Source organism: Heteronotia binoei, chromosome 14 (genome assembly GCF_032191835.1).
Source record: "Heteronotia binoei isolate CCM8104 ecotype False Entrance Well chromosome 14, APGP_CSIRO_Hbin_v1, whole genome shotgun sequence".
Taxonomy (NCBI): domain Eukaryota; kingdom Metazoa; phylum Chordata; class Lepidosauria; order Squamata; family Gekkonidae; genus Heteronotia; species Heteronotia binoei.
Window position 1 is genome coordinate 7,863,357 of NC_083236.1, and position 16,130 is coordinate 7,879,486.

The window sequence follows — 16,130 nt, forward strand, 5'->3', positions numbered from 1 at the left end:
TTATCACTGGCAATTTCAGTGACTAAACCTTCTGCGTGCAAAGTATGCATGCTACTAAGCTACTGCCCCCCCATACACATACAAAACAGAAATCAATATAACCTGAGATTTCTTCTTTTCACTTTGAGACAAAAATAGATAATGCGTTTCCTGATCTTACTCAGGTCCTCATAAGAGTACATCTATAACTGGAATTAGTGGACCTGCACCAACAAATGCAGAGAAAATATGTAAAAGCTCACAACGTATTAATTTTTTTTAAAAAAAATCAGTCAATGCTAAAAATCTAAACATTGCCCAGCAGCTTCTGGGGAGAGCTCTCTCAGTCCTACCTACTCACTGGGCATCTGTTGTGGGGGAAGAAAACAAAGGAGATTGTAAGCCGCTCTAATTCCGAGAGAAGGGCAGTTTTCTTTTCCTCCTAATACAAATGATATTTCTATTAACTGATCTTCAGCCAGCGCTATAGATTTGAACTCCCTTACCCAAATAAGTGAGAACAGGAACCATTATTGTTAATACAGGAACAGTAATTATAGATTTCACCACAAGGTACAGCCAAATGTGAAATCAGATCAAATGTAAGCTCCTATACATTCAATATCCGGTTATCTGATCATTTTCATTTTGTGAAATAGTTCAAAAGAAGTGAATGCAATGAAAACACAAAGGAATAAGAAATGTAACAGACACGGTATCCTTTTTAAATGACAAAGCAGATCCACAAGCCAGTTTTACAAATTATATCCATATAGGAATAATTTATTTAACCTTGAAACTGACAGGTGTCATTTGAATGGTGTAAAGTCCATTGCCAGCAACAGACCAAACATAATTATCCTCATGGAGTTTACGTGTTAAAACAGGACAGAGTAAAGATGTGAAAAAATATTTAAAGCAGGATGAAACATTCATAAAATAGCTCCCCAAAGCACATTTCCCCAGAAACTGAAAAGCCTTTTAATAAAATTTGCTTCAAGGTTCTTAGCATCAGTGTAAATATCTAAAATGATGCACATCTCCTGTCCATAAAAGTCATTTTTTAACCTGTATATCACTTAGATTAGCATTATCTTTTTTCATATTTTGGATGCTCTCACTTCCGTCACTGGAAGAAAGGTGCCCTCCCACGTCATTTTCCAACTCTGCTGTCATGGGTTTGCTGAATTCTTGTGCAGGCTGACCATTCAGGTGCTCTTCCATTTGCGCAGACTCCTTGGTTTCACCTTCCAAGTCTTCCACCTCCTGCTCTGTGGTTCCCACCTCTGCTTTTCCCTCTCCATCTTCTTTCCTCTTTGCCCTGAACACCTCCACGCCCATCATCCGGAGGTAGTGCAGCCTCTCATTTTTGGGCACGAATGCACGGATGGAAGTCTTGCCAAGCCAGCCACAAAGCACAATTGAACACTGAAGGGTTTCTGGCTGACTACAAACAAACAGATGGTTAGCATTTAAAGAAAATTAGCAAACCTGAAAATCCATTTAAAGATATAAACAGTTAAAGCATGCCATTGCTTTGATTGTCAATAAAGCGCCAATCCTGCATCTGCATTAATGGTTTTGTGTACTGCGGCTGGCTGTTTTTAAGCACTGCCATGCAGAAGGTCCCAAATTAAAATCTCAGCTCAGTTGTAAAAAAATTCTAAGACAAAACTCTGAGATGATCTTGGATCGTAATAAAAGGAAATGAATGAACCAAGCTGAGTGGAAAAACAGGTCGCTTGCCTGTAACTGATGATCTTCGAGTGGCCACCTGTGCAATCTACACACTTGGGTTTGTGCCCTTGCTTGAAGCCGACCTCGGAGAACTCCAATAGTGAAGTGTGTTTTCGGCGGGCTCCTCTCCCGCTCTGGGGAGCAGGCACACAGTGCGCATGCCTAGAACGGGGGAGGAATTCTGCTCAGTTTCTTCCAGCTGCCGCTAGCAAGTCCAACTGCAGGTAAGTGGAAGGAAGTGCTAGCAGTGGGGAAGGCTGGGCGGGTCGTGTGTGACTGCACAGGTGACCACTCGAAGATCACCAGTTACAGGTAAGCAACCTGTTTATCGTCTTCGTGGTCCCTGTGCAGTCTACACACTTGGGTGATTAGCAAGCTATTATACCTGGATGGTGGGTGCTGATACAAGATCTGAGCCACCTGGAACCAAACACAGGTTAGTAACATATAAACATGTCTTGTTACAGGCTCACCTGGGATCCAGTGTAGGAGCAGTCACTGGAAGATAGATGACAATACACATCTTCCAAAAGACACATCCTGCCAAGAACGCACGTCCAGGGAGTAAAGGGTCATGAATGTAGCAGGGGAAGACCAAGTAGCTGCTGCGCAGATGTCTTCCAGAAAAACCTCACAGAGAAATGCTGAGGAAGTCGAAACCGCTGAAGTGGAATGACTGCGGATCACTTCAGGTAAGGGTTCATCTGCAATCTCATAGCACAACCTTATAGTGGAAGAGACCCACTTAGAAAGGCGCTGAGGTGACACCTTGGCACCCATTGAGGAGCAGCATAGGCTACAAATAGTCTTTGGTCTTTCCTGAAGGACGCTGTCCTTTGTAGATAAAAGGCAAGTGCCTTGCGTACGTCCAGTGTGTTTAAGGCTTTCTGGGTGCTGTCCGTAGGATCTGGACAAAAAGTTAGCAACACAGTGGATTGCGATAAGTGAAAAGGCGACACGACTTTAGGAAGGAAAGTTGGGTCTGGACGCAACACCACCTTGTCTTTGTGGAAAACAGTGTATGGTGGATCGGATCTGAAAGCTGACATGTCACTCACTCTTTTGGCCGACATTACGGCCACTAAAAAAGCCGTCTTCCAAGAAAGGAGTTGTAGGGAAGTCGTGGCCAATGGCTCAAAAGGTTTTCCCATTAGCTGTGTCAGAACGAGGGAGAGACTCCATGGGGAGATAAGAGGTTTGATGGAAGGTTTCAAATGCGAGTATCCCTTTAGGAATGCCTTTGACAGTGGATGTGAGAATACTGATGAATTGTCTACCAGGCCGTGAAAGGCTGAAATGGCCGATAGGTGGACTTTTTAAGGAAGAAAAACTAAGGCCAGTCCTAGAAAGGGAAAGTAAATAAGAGAAGTACGGGTGCCATGTATGGTTCTATAGCAAGCTTTCCTGCGTTTCCACTTCAGCTGGTAGGATTTACATGTTGAAGGTTTCCAAGCATTCCGGAAAACTTCTCTGACTTCTAGAGGGAATTCTAAGGTTTGATCCTCCAGGCGGTCAACCGGAAAAATTTTGGATCATGATGATAGACATTCCCATTATGCTGAGTCAGAATGTCGGGAGCTAAAGGCAGACGACAAAAATTCCCTCGAGAGAGAAGCAGAAGAGGGGAAAACCAGGCTTGATGGGGCCACCACGGGGTTATCAGTATGCAGTCCGTGTGGTCCATGCGTATTTTTTGTATAGTCCTGGATATCAGTGGTATCGGTGGGAACACGTAAAACAGATACCCTGTCCATCGGTGAAGAAAAATGTCCCCTAACAAATGGTCCGTTGGTAGACCCCTGCTGAAAAAAATCTTGCATTTCGCATTGGTGTGAGATGCAAATGCATCCACCTGTGGAAGGCCCCATATCTGGAAGAGAGAACGAAAGTAGTGATCGTTGATTGTCCATTCCAAGTTGCTGGGACTTGATCTGCTGAGTGCATCTGCATGAGTGTTCATTACTCCTCGCAAATGTACTGCAGAAAGAAATATGTTGTTGTGAATGCACCAGTTTCACAAAAGAAGAGCTTGTTTGCAAAGGGATGGCAACCTTGTGCCCCCTTGTTTGTTTATATAGTAAACAGTGGTGACATTGTCTGAGGCTACCTGGACTTGTCAATCTTTCAGGTGCAAGAGGAAAGATTTCAGGGCGTGCTGCACAGCCAGAAGTTCTAGTGCATTGATGTGTCGCACACTGTCCGTCATGGACCAGGATCCCTGTGCTGTGAAGTTCCCGCAGTGGGCTCCCCAGCCACTGAGAGAAGCATCGGTCGTTAGCATTTGTGTGGGTGGAGTGTGGTTGAACGGAGCCAAGCATGGCGATGAATGGCAATGAAAGTAGCTACCACTCTAGAGGAGCGTGATGCCGCATGTTTCAGTGAATATTTGCTGGCGTGAGATTGCAGACAGTTCCTGAATTTATTTATTTATTTATGATTTCTATCCCGCCCTTCCCACAAAGGTGGCTCAGGGCAGCTCACAACAGATGATAAGACATAAAATTAAATTAGTATTTAAATATATAAGCAGTTAAAACATTCAAAACATTTAAAACCTTAGAAACATTAAACCTTATAACAGTATGTATAGCAAGAATCTGGTAAAGCTACATTAGTTTCCCATATCAGCTAGGTGTAAGCTAGCCGGAAGAGGGTTGTCTTACAGGCCCTGCAGAACTCAATAAGGTCCCGCAGGGCCCTCACCTGATGCCTGAGGAAGTGCAGAATCAGGAAAGTTGGTCAGCAGTGGTGTCAGACGGTTGGCTAAATTGAAATTATAAACAATAATAAAGCAGAACACAGTAGAAAATTCAAACCAAAACAACAAATAATTGCAGTACAAAGGAGGATGTTTTCATTCATTTGTTCATGAAAAAGTTGGAACTGCCCTTGGGCGGTTGTTAGAAATGCGCAGCAAGCCAAGTCAACGAACGCGTTGAGAGCTTCTATCTTCATCGTTGTGCTCAGAAGGTGGAGAGCAGAGAGGACTGTGCTACAGTCATCCTCTGAACATATTTTCATTGCTCCGTTCATGTTTGGAACTACCATGGCTTGACCACACCTTAGTGGGTTTTTTCAAGACTCTTTGGGCTTTGAGATTATTTATGTGTTGCCTTGTGGCACTTTATACTGCATAAGATACTTTTGTATAGAAGGTTATTGAAGTAAATTTGTTCAAGATATTAAGTGATTTGTTTGGCCACACAGTTGCTTTGTTGTTTTGGTTTAAATTGAAATTATAGGCAGAAAAGTAAGCCAAATAAGTATGAAGCTTGCTTAACATGGTGGTAGTAGAGTATAGCTTCCTACCCAAGGCGTCCAGTTTGCGACCCTCTCGCTCAGGAGGTGCGGGATGTTGACTCGGCTTTGACTTAGAAGCAGAGTGTATTATCATAGAGTTTGGTGCTGGATGCGAAAACAGAAACTTTGCATCAGAAGACTGAACTCTATAAAGAGCGTCGAGACGTTTGGGAGTGGGTGGAATGGAGGTAGGAGTTTCGCAGGCCTCCTTCAAAGTCACAAGATGAACAAGCAACATGGGCAGCAGAGCTGTTGGTGGCAGTTGGTCCTGGACGAGTTTATATACTAGATCTGTGACTTCGGGTTATCCATATTGATTGGAAGGTGCAGAGCCTCAGCCATTCTAGTGACCATTTCCAAGTAAGGTTTCGCTCCATCAGATGGCAACAGAGGACTAGGAGGAGTAATGACATCAGGTTGGTTGGGAAGCAGTGGGTCAGTAGTCTCAGAAGGGGAAGAGACTGATGATGAAGAGTCCAAGCACAGGTTCTCTGTGTCTTTAGGAGCTGGGACAACAGGATCCTTCTGCAGGAGGTCATCTGGCATGTATATAGGTTCCTGAATAGGAGCAGGGAGTTGTGAAGGAGCTCCAGCAGCTGCTGAAGCTTTGGACACTGCATAAGGAGTGAGTTTAGGTGGCTGAGGAACAGTAGGAATTGTTGTAACTGCTGTCAATTTGGAAGCGGCAATATAAGTGTCACAAAGAGAGGGTTTACCGTTCGGGTAATGATGGTGATACCATCTAGCATATGCTTCTGGGGGTGTAGGAGTTGGTGAATAGCACCGATGACAAACTGAATGATACGTAGACGTAAATGAGATCAATGGCGGTTCTTATCCCTATAGGAGACTCTAGAAGTAGATCTACGGTGCCTAGAGATTGAACGACACCTCAAAGTTGATCTTGAGCGATGATGGGATCCCCTCGAAGTCAAACACCTTCGCCTCGAAGTCGAGTGTCCTCACCTGAAAGCTGAGGAGTGGCGTTGGCTTCAATGGGATGTCCTAGAAGTTGAACGACTACGTCTAGAGGTCGATCGACTTCGACGGCGCGAGCAGGTATGTCTAGAGTGCAAATGAGATTTCTCGAGTGGAGCTCTGTGGGATGTAAATTGAGCAGGTCTTAGAAGCGGAAACCGAGGTGAATGGTTCAAAAGAGACAAATTTGGTACTTCGCGGAACCAAGCCGTTCTCTCTGGTGCTGTGGATAGTTGGTTGACAGGACAATACTGTAGACCAGACCCAGCTGAATCAAGGGCTTTGTTTATGGTTGCTGCAGCAGAAACTACGGCTTCTTTATTGACGACGTCATTGTCGGGAATAACGATAACTGTGGAGGAATCCTGGGGCATCGTCAAGGTCAAAGACCCCAAAGGAACTGTGGTTGATGGGACTATAGTCGACTGAGTAGTAAGAGGCAAGCCCACTTGTGCTGTAAATGTAGATATCGAAGTCGAAGTAGTCGTAGTCGAAATCGAAGTTTTAGAAGTCAAGGTAGAAGTCGAAGTTGGAATGGTGATCCAGGTTGTAGATTGTGACGAGGCAGCCATTTCTGGAATCTTAGTCAGAGCCTTTGGAGTCGTAGATTGGTGTTTGGTCTTTTTATCGGTCTTATGCTTCTTATGAGAAGCAGCTGACAAAGCCAAATCTCCCTGCTCCTTCTGGGAGGGAGGCAGTGAGGTTTTCGAAACAGAAGATCGGGGCATCAGTGATAATTTGAGTAAATAGCTCTGTAGATGTGCAACTCGATTTTTTCGCATCTGCTTGCCAAACTCCTTACAGTGCACACAGGTCTCAACTTTGTGTCCCTCTCCCAGGCACAGGAGGCAGTAGGAATGTCCATCCATGTATGGGAGCTTCGTCCAGCACTTTAGACACCTTTTTAAAAAGGTGGTGGTCCCCTTTTTGTCCTTTTTTTTTTTAGGAACGACGATAGAAGTTGAAGAAATTAAAGAAAAACGAAGCGAAGATGAAGAAGGACGACGAAACTTTGAGGAATACGCCGAGGAGCTAAGGAAATGAGGTCTGGTAAGGACGGTGGCAAAAAAGAAACTGAGCGGGAGGCAGAGCTCCTCCCCTGTTCTAGGCCATGCGCACTGTGTGCCTGCTCCCCAAAGCGGGAGAAGAGCCCGCCAAAAACACGTTTCGCTGCTATTGGAGTTCTCCGAGGTCAGCTTCGAGCAAGGGCACGAACCCAAGTGTGTAGACTGCACAGGGACCACGAAGAAGATAACCTTTTCTGACTAGGCAATTCTACAAAACTCTGATGCTGTGGAGGGCCCAAAAAGCAGAAGCCTTAATGAAGGGCAGCAAATAGCAGCTTCCACTGGGTTTGTCCTGCAATCCAGAATGGATTTCAGGTCCACTCAATGAGCAGAAATGGTGGGTAGATGGATAGACTCCCAGAGGAATGCACCTATGATATAGTGCAGGGGTGGCCAACGGTAGCTCTCCAGATGTTTTTTGCCTACAACTCCCATCAGCCCCAGCCATTGGCCATGCTGGCTAGGGCTGATGGGAGTTGTAGGCAAAAAAAACATCTGGAGAGCTATCGTTGGCAACCCCTGATATAGTGAAAGGCCACAATGTTGTGTGACATTCTGAAATGATCACCAGCACTTTCCATCTAGCCATTTATTTTAAAAAGAAAGAAAAACTATTCACACTCTAAAGTAGACCTACACAGCTTGCATCATGCATCTGGCCATTTTATGAAGGGGTGAGGGAAGAGAAGGTAATAAAATCCAGAGGAGGGTGCTGGAAGCCTGACTTTCCTGGTGATTCAAAAGCTATCTCCCAAAATTAAGTACTTTGAGATACTACTGATGTTAACAGGATTTAAACTTAATTTTCTCACTGAAGTCACAAAAACTTAAATTAATTTATGTTATTTATAGTCTGCATTCCTCACTTGGACTCAGCATAAGTATCCACATGACACATTAAATGATGCAAACTTACACAACAGGATCCAACCCACAGCAAACAATACACAGTAGTACAGACCACGGTCCCCAATAATTTATTCAATGCGACCCTACTGGCTGTGTGGAAAAGCCCTCTGGAATAATTCAGTGTTGCCTAGTTTGCAGAAAGCCATGAGAGTGGAAGCCTTCCTGACCTCAGGCAGGCCACTCCAGGAAGTGGAGGACATGACAGAGGAGGCACATGTACAGGCAGTGGCTGATTTTGCCCATTTGCAGGTTGGCACCTGCAGCAGGCCCTGTTCAGGTGAGTGAAGCTATCATGGCAGAGGACAGGGCCATGATGGATTTTGTATGTGATAGACAATACTTTAAATTGAGCCTGGTAACTCATGGATTGCTGTCTTGACATGGCTTGTCAGACCCAGAGTCAAACAAAAGACGTGTAGAGTTCAAGATCTTTATTTCAGCTTCATGGGCATACACACGCGTTGTCAGAACTGACAAGCCTGCCAGTTCTCCCGACTTATAAACCTTTGCCCTGACCGTTATAATTCAAGCCAAAGTGCACCAAGCTAAAGCGGGGGTTTTGCGCGGGAAACTCTCATCACTACAGGTGTCGCTATCAGTTCTCGGGTCGCTTCTCCTCCTGTTCGCGGCCTTGGTTACATAGCAACTAGCCAGCTCCCAGACATACCATCCTCCCTTCAGATAAGCAACAAGCAGCAAATACATCAAAGCAGCATAGCTAGCACAAGCATAGTATTGTATAGCTGGATACATATGGCAAGAGGAACAAGATAGAATGACTCTTGACAGTGGCGAGAGGGCTTGCGTGGTTCAGTGAGGCTGTGGGCTATGCCATGTAGGGCCACCCAAGATGGACAGGACGCAGCTGAGAACCCAGACAAAATGCGATCCACTAGAGAAGGAAATGGCAACCCACTCCAGTATCCTTGCCAAGAAAACCCCATGGACAGGCTAAAAGATGGAAGATGAGCCCCTCAGGTCAGAAGGTGCTCAATATGCTACTGGGGAACAGTGGAGGGCAAGAGAGAAGAGAAAGAGTGAAGCGGCTGGGCCAAAGCCAAAAGGGCGCTCAGCTGTGGATGTGTCTGATTGTGAAAGGAAAGTCTGATGCTGCAAAGAACAATACTGCACTGGAACTTGGAATGTAAGATCTATGAATCAAGGTAAGCTGGATGTAGTCAAACAAGAGATGGCAAGACTGAACACTGACATTTTGGGAATCAGTGAACTAAAATGGATGGGAATGGGCGAATTTAACTCAGAGGATCACTACATCTATTATTACTTTGGGCAAGAGTCCCGTAGAAGAAATGGTGTGGCCTTTATAGTTAACAAGAGAGTGAGGAAGGCAGTAATGGGATACAATCTCAGAAATGACAGAGTGATCTCGGTCCGTATCCAAGGCAAACGATTCAATATCACAGTAATCCAAGTCTATGGCCCTACCACGGATGCAGAAGAGGCTGAAGTGGACTAGTTCTAGGAAGATTTACAACACCTTCTAGAACTAACACCAAAAAAAGATGTCCTCCTCATCATAGGGGACTGAAATCCCAAAGTAGGAAGTCAAAAGATAACCAGAACAACTGACAAGTTTGGCCTTGGAGAACAAAATGAAGCCGGGCAAAGATGGCCATGATAAAGAACAAAAACGGTAGGGACCTCACAGAAGCAGAAGAGATTAGGAAGAGGTGGCAAGAATACACAGAAGAATTATACAAGAAGGATCTCAATGTCCTTGACAACCATGATGGTGATATCGCTGACCTTGAGCCAGACATCCTGGAGTGTGAAGTCAAATGGGCCTTAGAAAGCATTACTAACAACAAAGCGAGTGGAGATGATGGTGTCCCAGTTGAACTATTCAAAGTCCTAAAAGACAATGCTGTTAAAGTGATGCACACATTATGTCAGCAAATTTGGAAAATGCAACAGTGGCCACAGGATTGGAAAAGGTCAGATTATATTCCAATCCCAAAGAAGGGTAATGCCAAGGAATGTTCCAACTATCGCACCATTGCACTCATTTCACAGGCCTGCAAGGTCGTGTTAAAGTTCCTCCAAGCCAGGCTTCAGCAGTATGTAGATTGGGAACTACCAGAAATTCAAGCTGGATTTCGGAGAGGTAGAGGAACTAGAGATCAAATTGCCAACATTCACTGGATTATGGAAAAAGCACAGGAGTATCAAAAAAAGTCTATACCTGCTTCATTGACTACGCTAAAACCTTTGATTGTGTGGATCACAAAATGGCAAAAGATGAGATGGCTGGACAGCATCGCTGATGTAACTAACACAAATTTGAGCAGACTTTGGAGGATGGTTGAAGACAGGAGGACCAGGCATGACTCGGTCCATGGGGTCGCAAAGAGTCGGACTCGACTGTGCGACTGAACAACAACAAAAAACTGATGGGCAGCCAGAGAAGTGACAGTAGAATGGGAGTAATATGCTTGCTCCATTGAGCCAATAATGACTCCCGGTAATGGCTGAGACTTCAGCGTTCTACACCAACTGGAGCTTGCCAATTGAATGAGGGAAGACTCAAATAATAAATGAGTTTCACCCAAATAAACAGGACCCCAACCTGGTGCTTCTTGAGTAATTTAGGGAGGAATAATCTTTTACACAACACCTCTTCTGAGAAGAGCTGTTCAAAAGTTTTAAATAGGAGTGTGCACAAAAAAACAAACAGCTTTTCTCGGATTCACAGAATCACAGAGTTGGAAGGAACCTCCAGGGGCATCTAGTCTAACTCCCTGCACAATGCAAGAAACTCACAAACACCTCCCCCTAAGTTCACAGAATCAGCAGTGCCGTCAAATGGCCATCTAGCCTCTGCTGAAAACCCTCCCAATGCCAGGTATAAGTCCCTGATGAGGTTTTGTCTCAACTTTATGCTTTGCACATGTTTGTTATTTTTGTCATAGTATTGTCATTGCTGATGGAGGATTGATTACAGCATATTCTGTGCTATACTGTTATGTATGTTTATGTGTTTGTAATCATATAGTCATATTTCTATATGTATACATCATTGTACTATCCATATAATGCACTAACCCATATGTATTCCATATAAGCGTTTAATGTATCGCAATATTTGTAGGAATGAAGGAGGGATTCGCAGTGGGCGAGCGGTCCTAATCTTATCTCCCAAGCAATGGCCGAGAGGTACCCTGAGAGAGTAAGAATCAGTCTGGGAGCCAATGTAAGACTTGTAAGTTTCACTTTTGCTTCAGTCTGGCAAGACTTGCACATACATGCTATAAGAGACTTGCAATATGTTTCTTCAGTAAAGCTTCTTTGCCTTCAGTAAAGTCTTGTGAATGATTCTGAGCAAAACCTCACACCAAAGGAGGAGAGCCCACTGCCTCCCGAGGAAGCCTGTTCCACTGAGGAACCACTCTAAATTCTTAAATTTAATTTCAACCCATTAGTTCTGGTTCAACCTTCTGGGCAACAGAAAACAACTCCACACCATCTATATGAAAGCCCTTCAAGTACTTGAAGATGGTGAGCGTATCACCTCTTGGTAGTCTCCTCTCCAGGCTAAACATACCCAGTTCCTTCAGCTTTTCCTCAAAGGACTTAGTCTCCAAACCCATCACCATCTTTATTGCTCTCCTCTGGGCACATTCCAGTTTATCTATAATCCTTCTTATTGGACCCAAAAATATCAGTATTTCCTGATATTCCAGAATCCCAATATGACTTTAAGATGCCTTCACTTTCTGGAATTGCCATAGCTCCTCAAGAGAAGGCATTTAAAAAGTGAAGGGAATGCCCTCCCCAAGCCATACACTGTGACTCAGCAATATAGCTAGCCTGAATAAAAGATGAATATCAGCTTTTATTTGGATCAGCTATATCAGTAGCCAAATCAGACTGATTAACCTGCATGCAGCTGAGTATACCGAATGCACTCCCCCTCATTTAAAATGCATTAAATACACAAAGAGACGTCACATACTGAGATTACTTACCTGGGATCTGGTTCATATTTCAGTACTATACTCCCCATAGCTGCAAGAAAGAAGGAATGAAACGTTACAGTAGAACTGCAAAATGCAACTCTAACCATCTTACACCAAAAGTTTTGCATTGATCTAATTATTACAGTGACCTTTTGAATAATCTTAATTAGTACTGTTAATGAGCTGCTAGCTAAAATGTCTTTGAAATCTATACCATTTGGTCTAAAAACACTTGCTTCATTATCCCAGAACAGGCTTTGGTAACAGTTATAAAATGATACGCAGAAGTATTCCAAACACAGCTGAATACACATGGGGATATAATAATACAATAATTTAGGCTGTTTCCTCACTAGGCTGAATCAGACTAGAATTGTCGAAGTACCCACTGAGCTTTCTCAGGACTACTGTATCTTTAACATTTTTCTCTTTTCCTTCTGCTTCCAACTTAACTACTTCCTGAAACTTCTCTTCTCTACCAGGCTTGACATTCAACGATTAACCTCCAATTATAACTTTGTGGACACAACCACTCACAAAATTACAATCATTAAGCAGAGAGCAATGGGCATGGCTCCCAAGAAAAAAGCAACCATTTCCTCCCTCAACGTATAATCGATGACTGATTCATGAACGATGCAGCTAGTCATGCGAAAGAACAGGCAGTAACTTGACTATAAAAACAAAAAAGAACAAAATGGAAAGTGCTTCAAGCAGTAGTAAGTTTTTCACTGAACTGAAATATTAAGTTCAATTTTAATTGCTTCCGATTACAGAAAAGGAGCAGAACCAAAGCGCCCAGCTGTGGAATCAGCCTCAGATCTCTGTCGTTCCCACTGCTGCCTTCTCTCTCCTCCTACAGGAGAAGCAAACGTTACCTTATTGGCTCTAGGACATGCGTCAGTGAAAACTGCAGATAAAGCTTCAGCTCCCTGAAAAGGCAAGGCCTGCCTAAAGTCCCAAGCAACGTTAGCCCAAAGCAGCAAATACTCACCCATTTCTCTGACTTGACTCTGAACCTCACCACCGAGTTTATTTAAGAAGGGGTTTTCTTCTGTTAGCAGCACTTTAACATCTCCCAAGCCGATGATAACAATTCTTGCATTAATAAAAGGGTACAACGTATATATTCCCTGGAAGCAAAAACACAGCAAGTTTTAAATGTCCATCCTTGCTTCACAATCTAAACAGAGTTGGCAATTTCACCATAAAAAAAATATGAAAAAATGCCCCAAGAACTGTATTACAGTGCTATTACTGTTGTGTGTTCTTGCATTTGTATGTTTATGTGTTTGTACTCATATATTAATATTTCTATATCTATAACCAGGAGGTGTCAAACTCATTTGTTATGAGGGCCAGATCTGACATAAATGAGGCCTTGTTGGACCGGGCCCTGCCACGTCATGTGTGTACCTATTTAAGATTAGGTACCTTTTAAAGGACACAAACACAACTAAAGGTTTTTTTTAAGAAAATTAAAATGAAACATGCTTAAAACATTAGCGCTTGTTGGTCTTCAAGGTGCTTTCTTTGCATTTTTCCCATGGGATCCAGGGAACTGGGCAAAGGAAGCTCTGGCTCTTTCCCTCCCTCCCCAGGGGACCAGGAGGGGAAGAAGCCTCAACCAGTGGAGAAAATTGTAGTTTTGCTCTGTAGCTCCTGTGTGATTGAGCAAGCCTTGCAAAGCAAGCTGAGATGCAGAAGGAAGCAAGAGAAAGGGAGAAGGAAGCAAACAAGAGCCAGTTGCTTGGGGGCCTGGTAGGAGCCCTCCAGGGGCCTGATTTGGCCCCTGGGCCACATGTTTGACACCCCTAGATCATTGTACTAATTCGCATGTTCCTACCCATAGTATGCACTAACCCACATGCATTCCTTATAAGTGTTAAATATGTCACAATATGGGAATGAAGGAGGGATTCACAGTGGACGAGTGATCCTAATCTTATCTCCTGACAATGGTTGAGAGGTAACGCCTGATGATCTCTGCAAGAATGGAATGTGACCTTGTGTCGTGAACCTGGGCCTAGTGAAGCCTGCCTAGAGCCTGCATTTCCCAGGATCCCTTCTGCTCCTCTGGTTGGGTAGCAAGGTTTTGGAGGGAAGCTGTTCCAGAGAGGGGTGGGGCCAGGGAGGAGAACATAAAAGGGTCAAGCCCAGGCAGGATGTGTTCTTTTCCTGGATGGCTGAGCTGGAGGCAGGCTGTAGCCTAGAGAGCTTGCAGCAGGGGAAAGTTCCTTTACCCAAGGGGGTAAGTGTTGGTTATTAGAGTAGGGACTGTACAGATAAATGCATCAGGGCTTTTTGTTTCTTTGCACCAACCTTTACTGTTTTCCTATTCCCTTTAGCACTAAATCTTTGTCATCCACTTATTATTTGAGCACTGTAAATAAACTGCTGCTGCTATACTTCTTGGGTCCTCACGTCTCCTTGGTCACAATTAGGAGGAATCTATTAATAAGGAGGATACAGGGGTGGTTGGGTGCTCTGGGCCCTTCCATACAGACCCATACCAGTGGTGGCATTCAGTAGAAGGCCCTGCTAGGCCCGGCTATGTGACACCACGAGAGAGTAAGAACCAGTCTGGGAGCCAATTCAAAGACTCAGGTACTCTCCCCATCCCCATGAAGTAAGGTGAGGAAGAGACAGCAATAAGCCAAGTTACTCAGTGAGTTTCACAGCTGCACGGAGGATCTGAAGCCTGGTCTCCCTGGGCCTGATTCAGCACTCTCACCCTTACGTAATACTCAGCTTTCCCTGACCAAAGGTAGAAGTTAAGTCAGTTGCAGGACTGATGCTAGAATTTCAGGATACAGCTGTCCACTACAGAAAGAACGGCATCACTGTTACCTCTTGTGCTAATCGGAAGGCACAGCCGAATTGTTCGCCATCACTATTGCGGCACCACACTTTGATTCCTGTATTAATCACCTGAAAATGAGTAGATCACACTTTAACTCATCTTAAGTGTTCCAGCAGTTTATCTGAAACCGATTCAATACACAGAAGGGTACAGCCTGTTTATCCCAAAAGACATTTAATAAATTCTGAATCCCTAATCCACACCAGCACACAGAAGGGCACCAAGGTAAACTTATTTCTGAGCTTTGCATACACAAACAGGAATAGGAGCTCTATTAGCGTTTAAGGGCCCTGAGGAAAAATGCAACCAACGCCAGGAAATGAGCAAGACACAACACTTGTAGCAGTCCTCGTCAGGACTGAACACAGAGTTCCGAGGGGGGAAGGAAAGGGCATCTTGCTTTATATTACTAACTAGAAGAGGCCAATTAAAATCAAAAATGGCTATTTATTTAGGTCAGTTTTAACTAACAACTGAAACCATCAGAACCATCAGAACATGTTGACTTAAAAATGAATTGAACCATTATTCACCCTCAGACAGCATTTCTTGTTTCTTAAATATTTACCCTATTTTGGTAATATTTTAAGAATACTATTTAATTCCTTATTTTAGACAACATACTGCACACAACTTCCAAAAAGGATCTCTTTCTCAAATTGCAACTAGGACAGGGTTTTTTTGCAGCCATCCCTCCTTCCCATGCGGTTTCTGCTTCAATGTGCTACTCCTTTGCCATGGATTCGCACTGCCCCCCTCCACAAAACCTCAGCCAGAAGCAAAGGGTGAGAAGGAAAATAAACATTATTTTCTTTGGTGGGTAGACTCAATTAATACAATTAGAATATGAAAGCCAATGTAGAGAACAAGAGTCAAAAGTCACCCAGGTAGATGAGTGAACTCATCTATGGCAACTTGCCAGTCAAGGGCCCCCAATATCAAGCCATAATATGCACATCATTGTGTTTCATGGTAACAGAGAAAGACAGTTTCCTTACAAAGAAAAGCAGCAATGGCTATGATTTCCTAAGAGTTATAAATTTTGCTTTGAGAGATTATATGCTGGTATTTAGTTCAGGTTACTTTTTGAGGAAAAAATCCTTCTAAAAGTTTTTAAAGATCTCACTGTTGATTTTTACCAACACAGCTAAAAAAGAAGACTCTCTCGGTTATTTCCAAAGAGCCACTGAGTGCTACAAGAAGGGCCCATGGGAAGACATTGCTCGGAGCCCTTCCTGGTGTTAAAAGCTGGGAAGAATCCATCCTCTCCTGTAGTACAGAACAGCAGCAATTATCAAACCAAAGAAATCCTCAGCACAA

General features: G+C 43.8%; 1 protein-coding gene across 1 annotated transcript in view; it reads right to left on the reverse strand.

The window, feature by feature from the left end:
- Window positions 1-732: 732 nt before the first annotated feature.
- NSUN2 (NOP2/Sun RNA methyltransferase 2) overlaps window positions 733-16,130 on the reverse strand; it is a 48,393-nt gene continuing 32,995 nt past the window's right edge. Inside the window, exons 16-19 of the mRNA XM_060253729.1 lie at window positions 14,798-14,878; window positions 12,942-13,080; window positions 11,957-11,996; window positions 733-1,426 (exon numbers count right to left, since the gene is read on the reverse strand). Coding sequence (XP_060109712.1) covers window positions 1,036-1,426; window positions 11,957-11,996; window positions 12,942-13,080; window positions 14,798-14,878 — 651 coding nt within the window. The 3' untranslated portion in view covers window positions 733-1,035. The remainder of the gene's footprint in view (window positions 1,427-11,956; window positions 11,997-12,941; window positions 13,081-14,797; window positions 14,879-16,130) is intronic.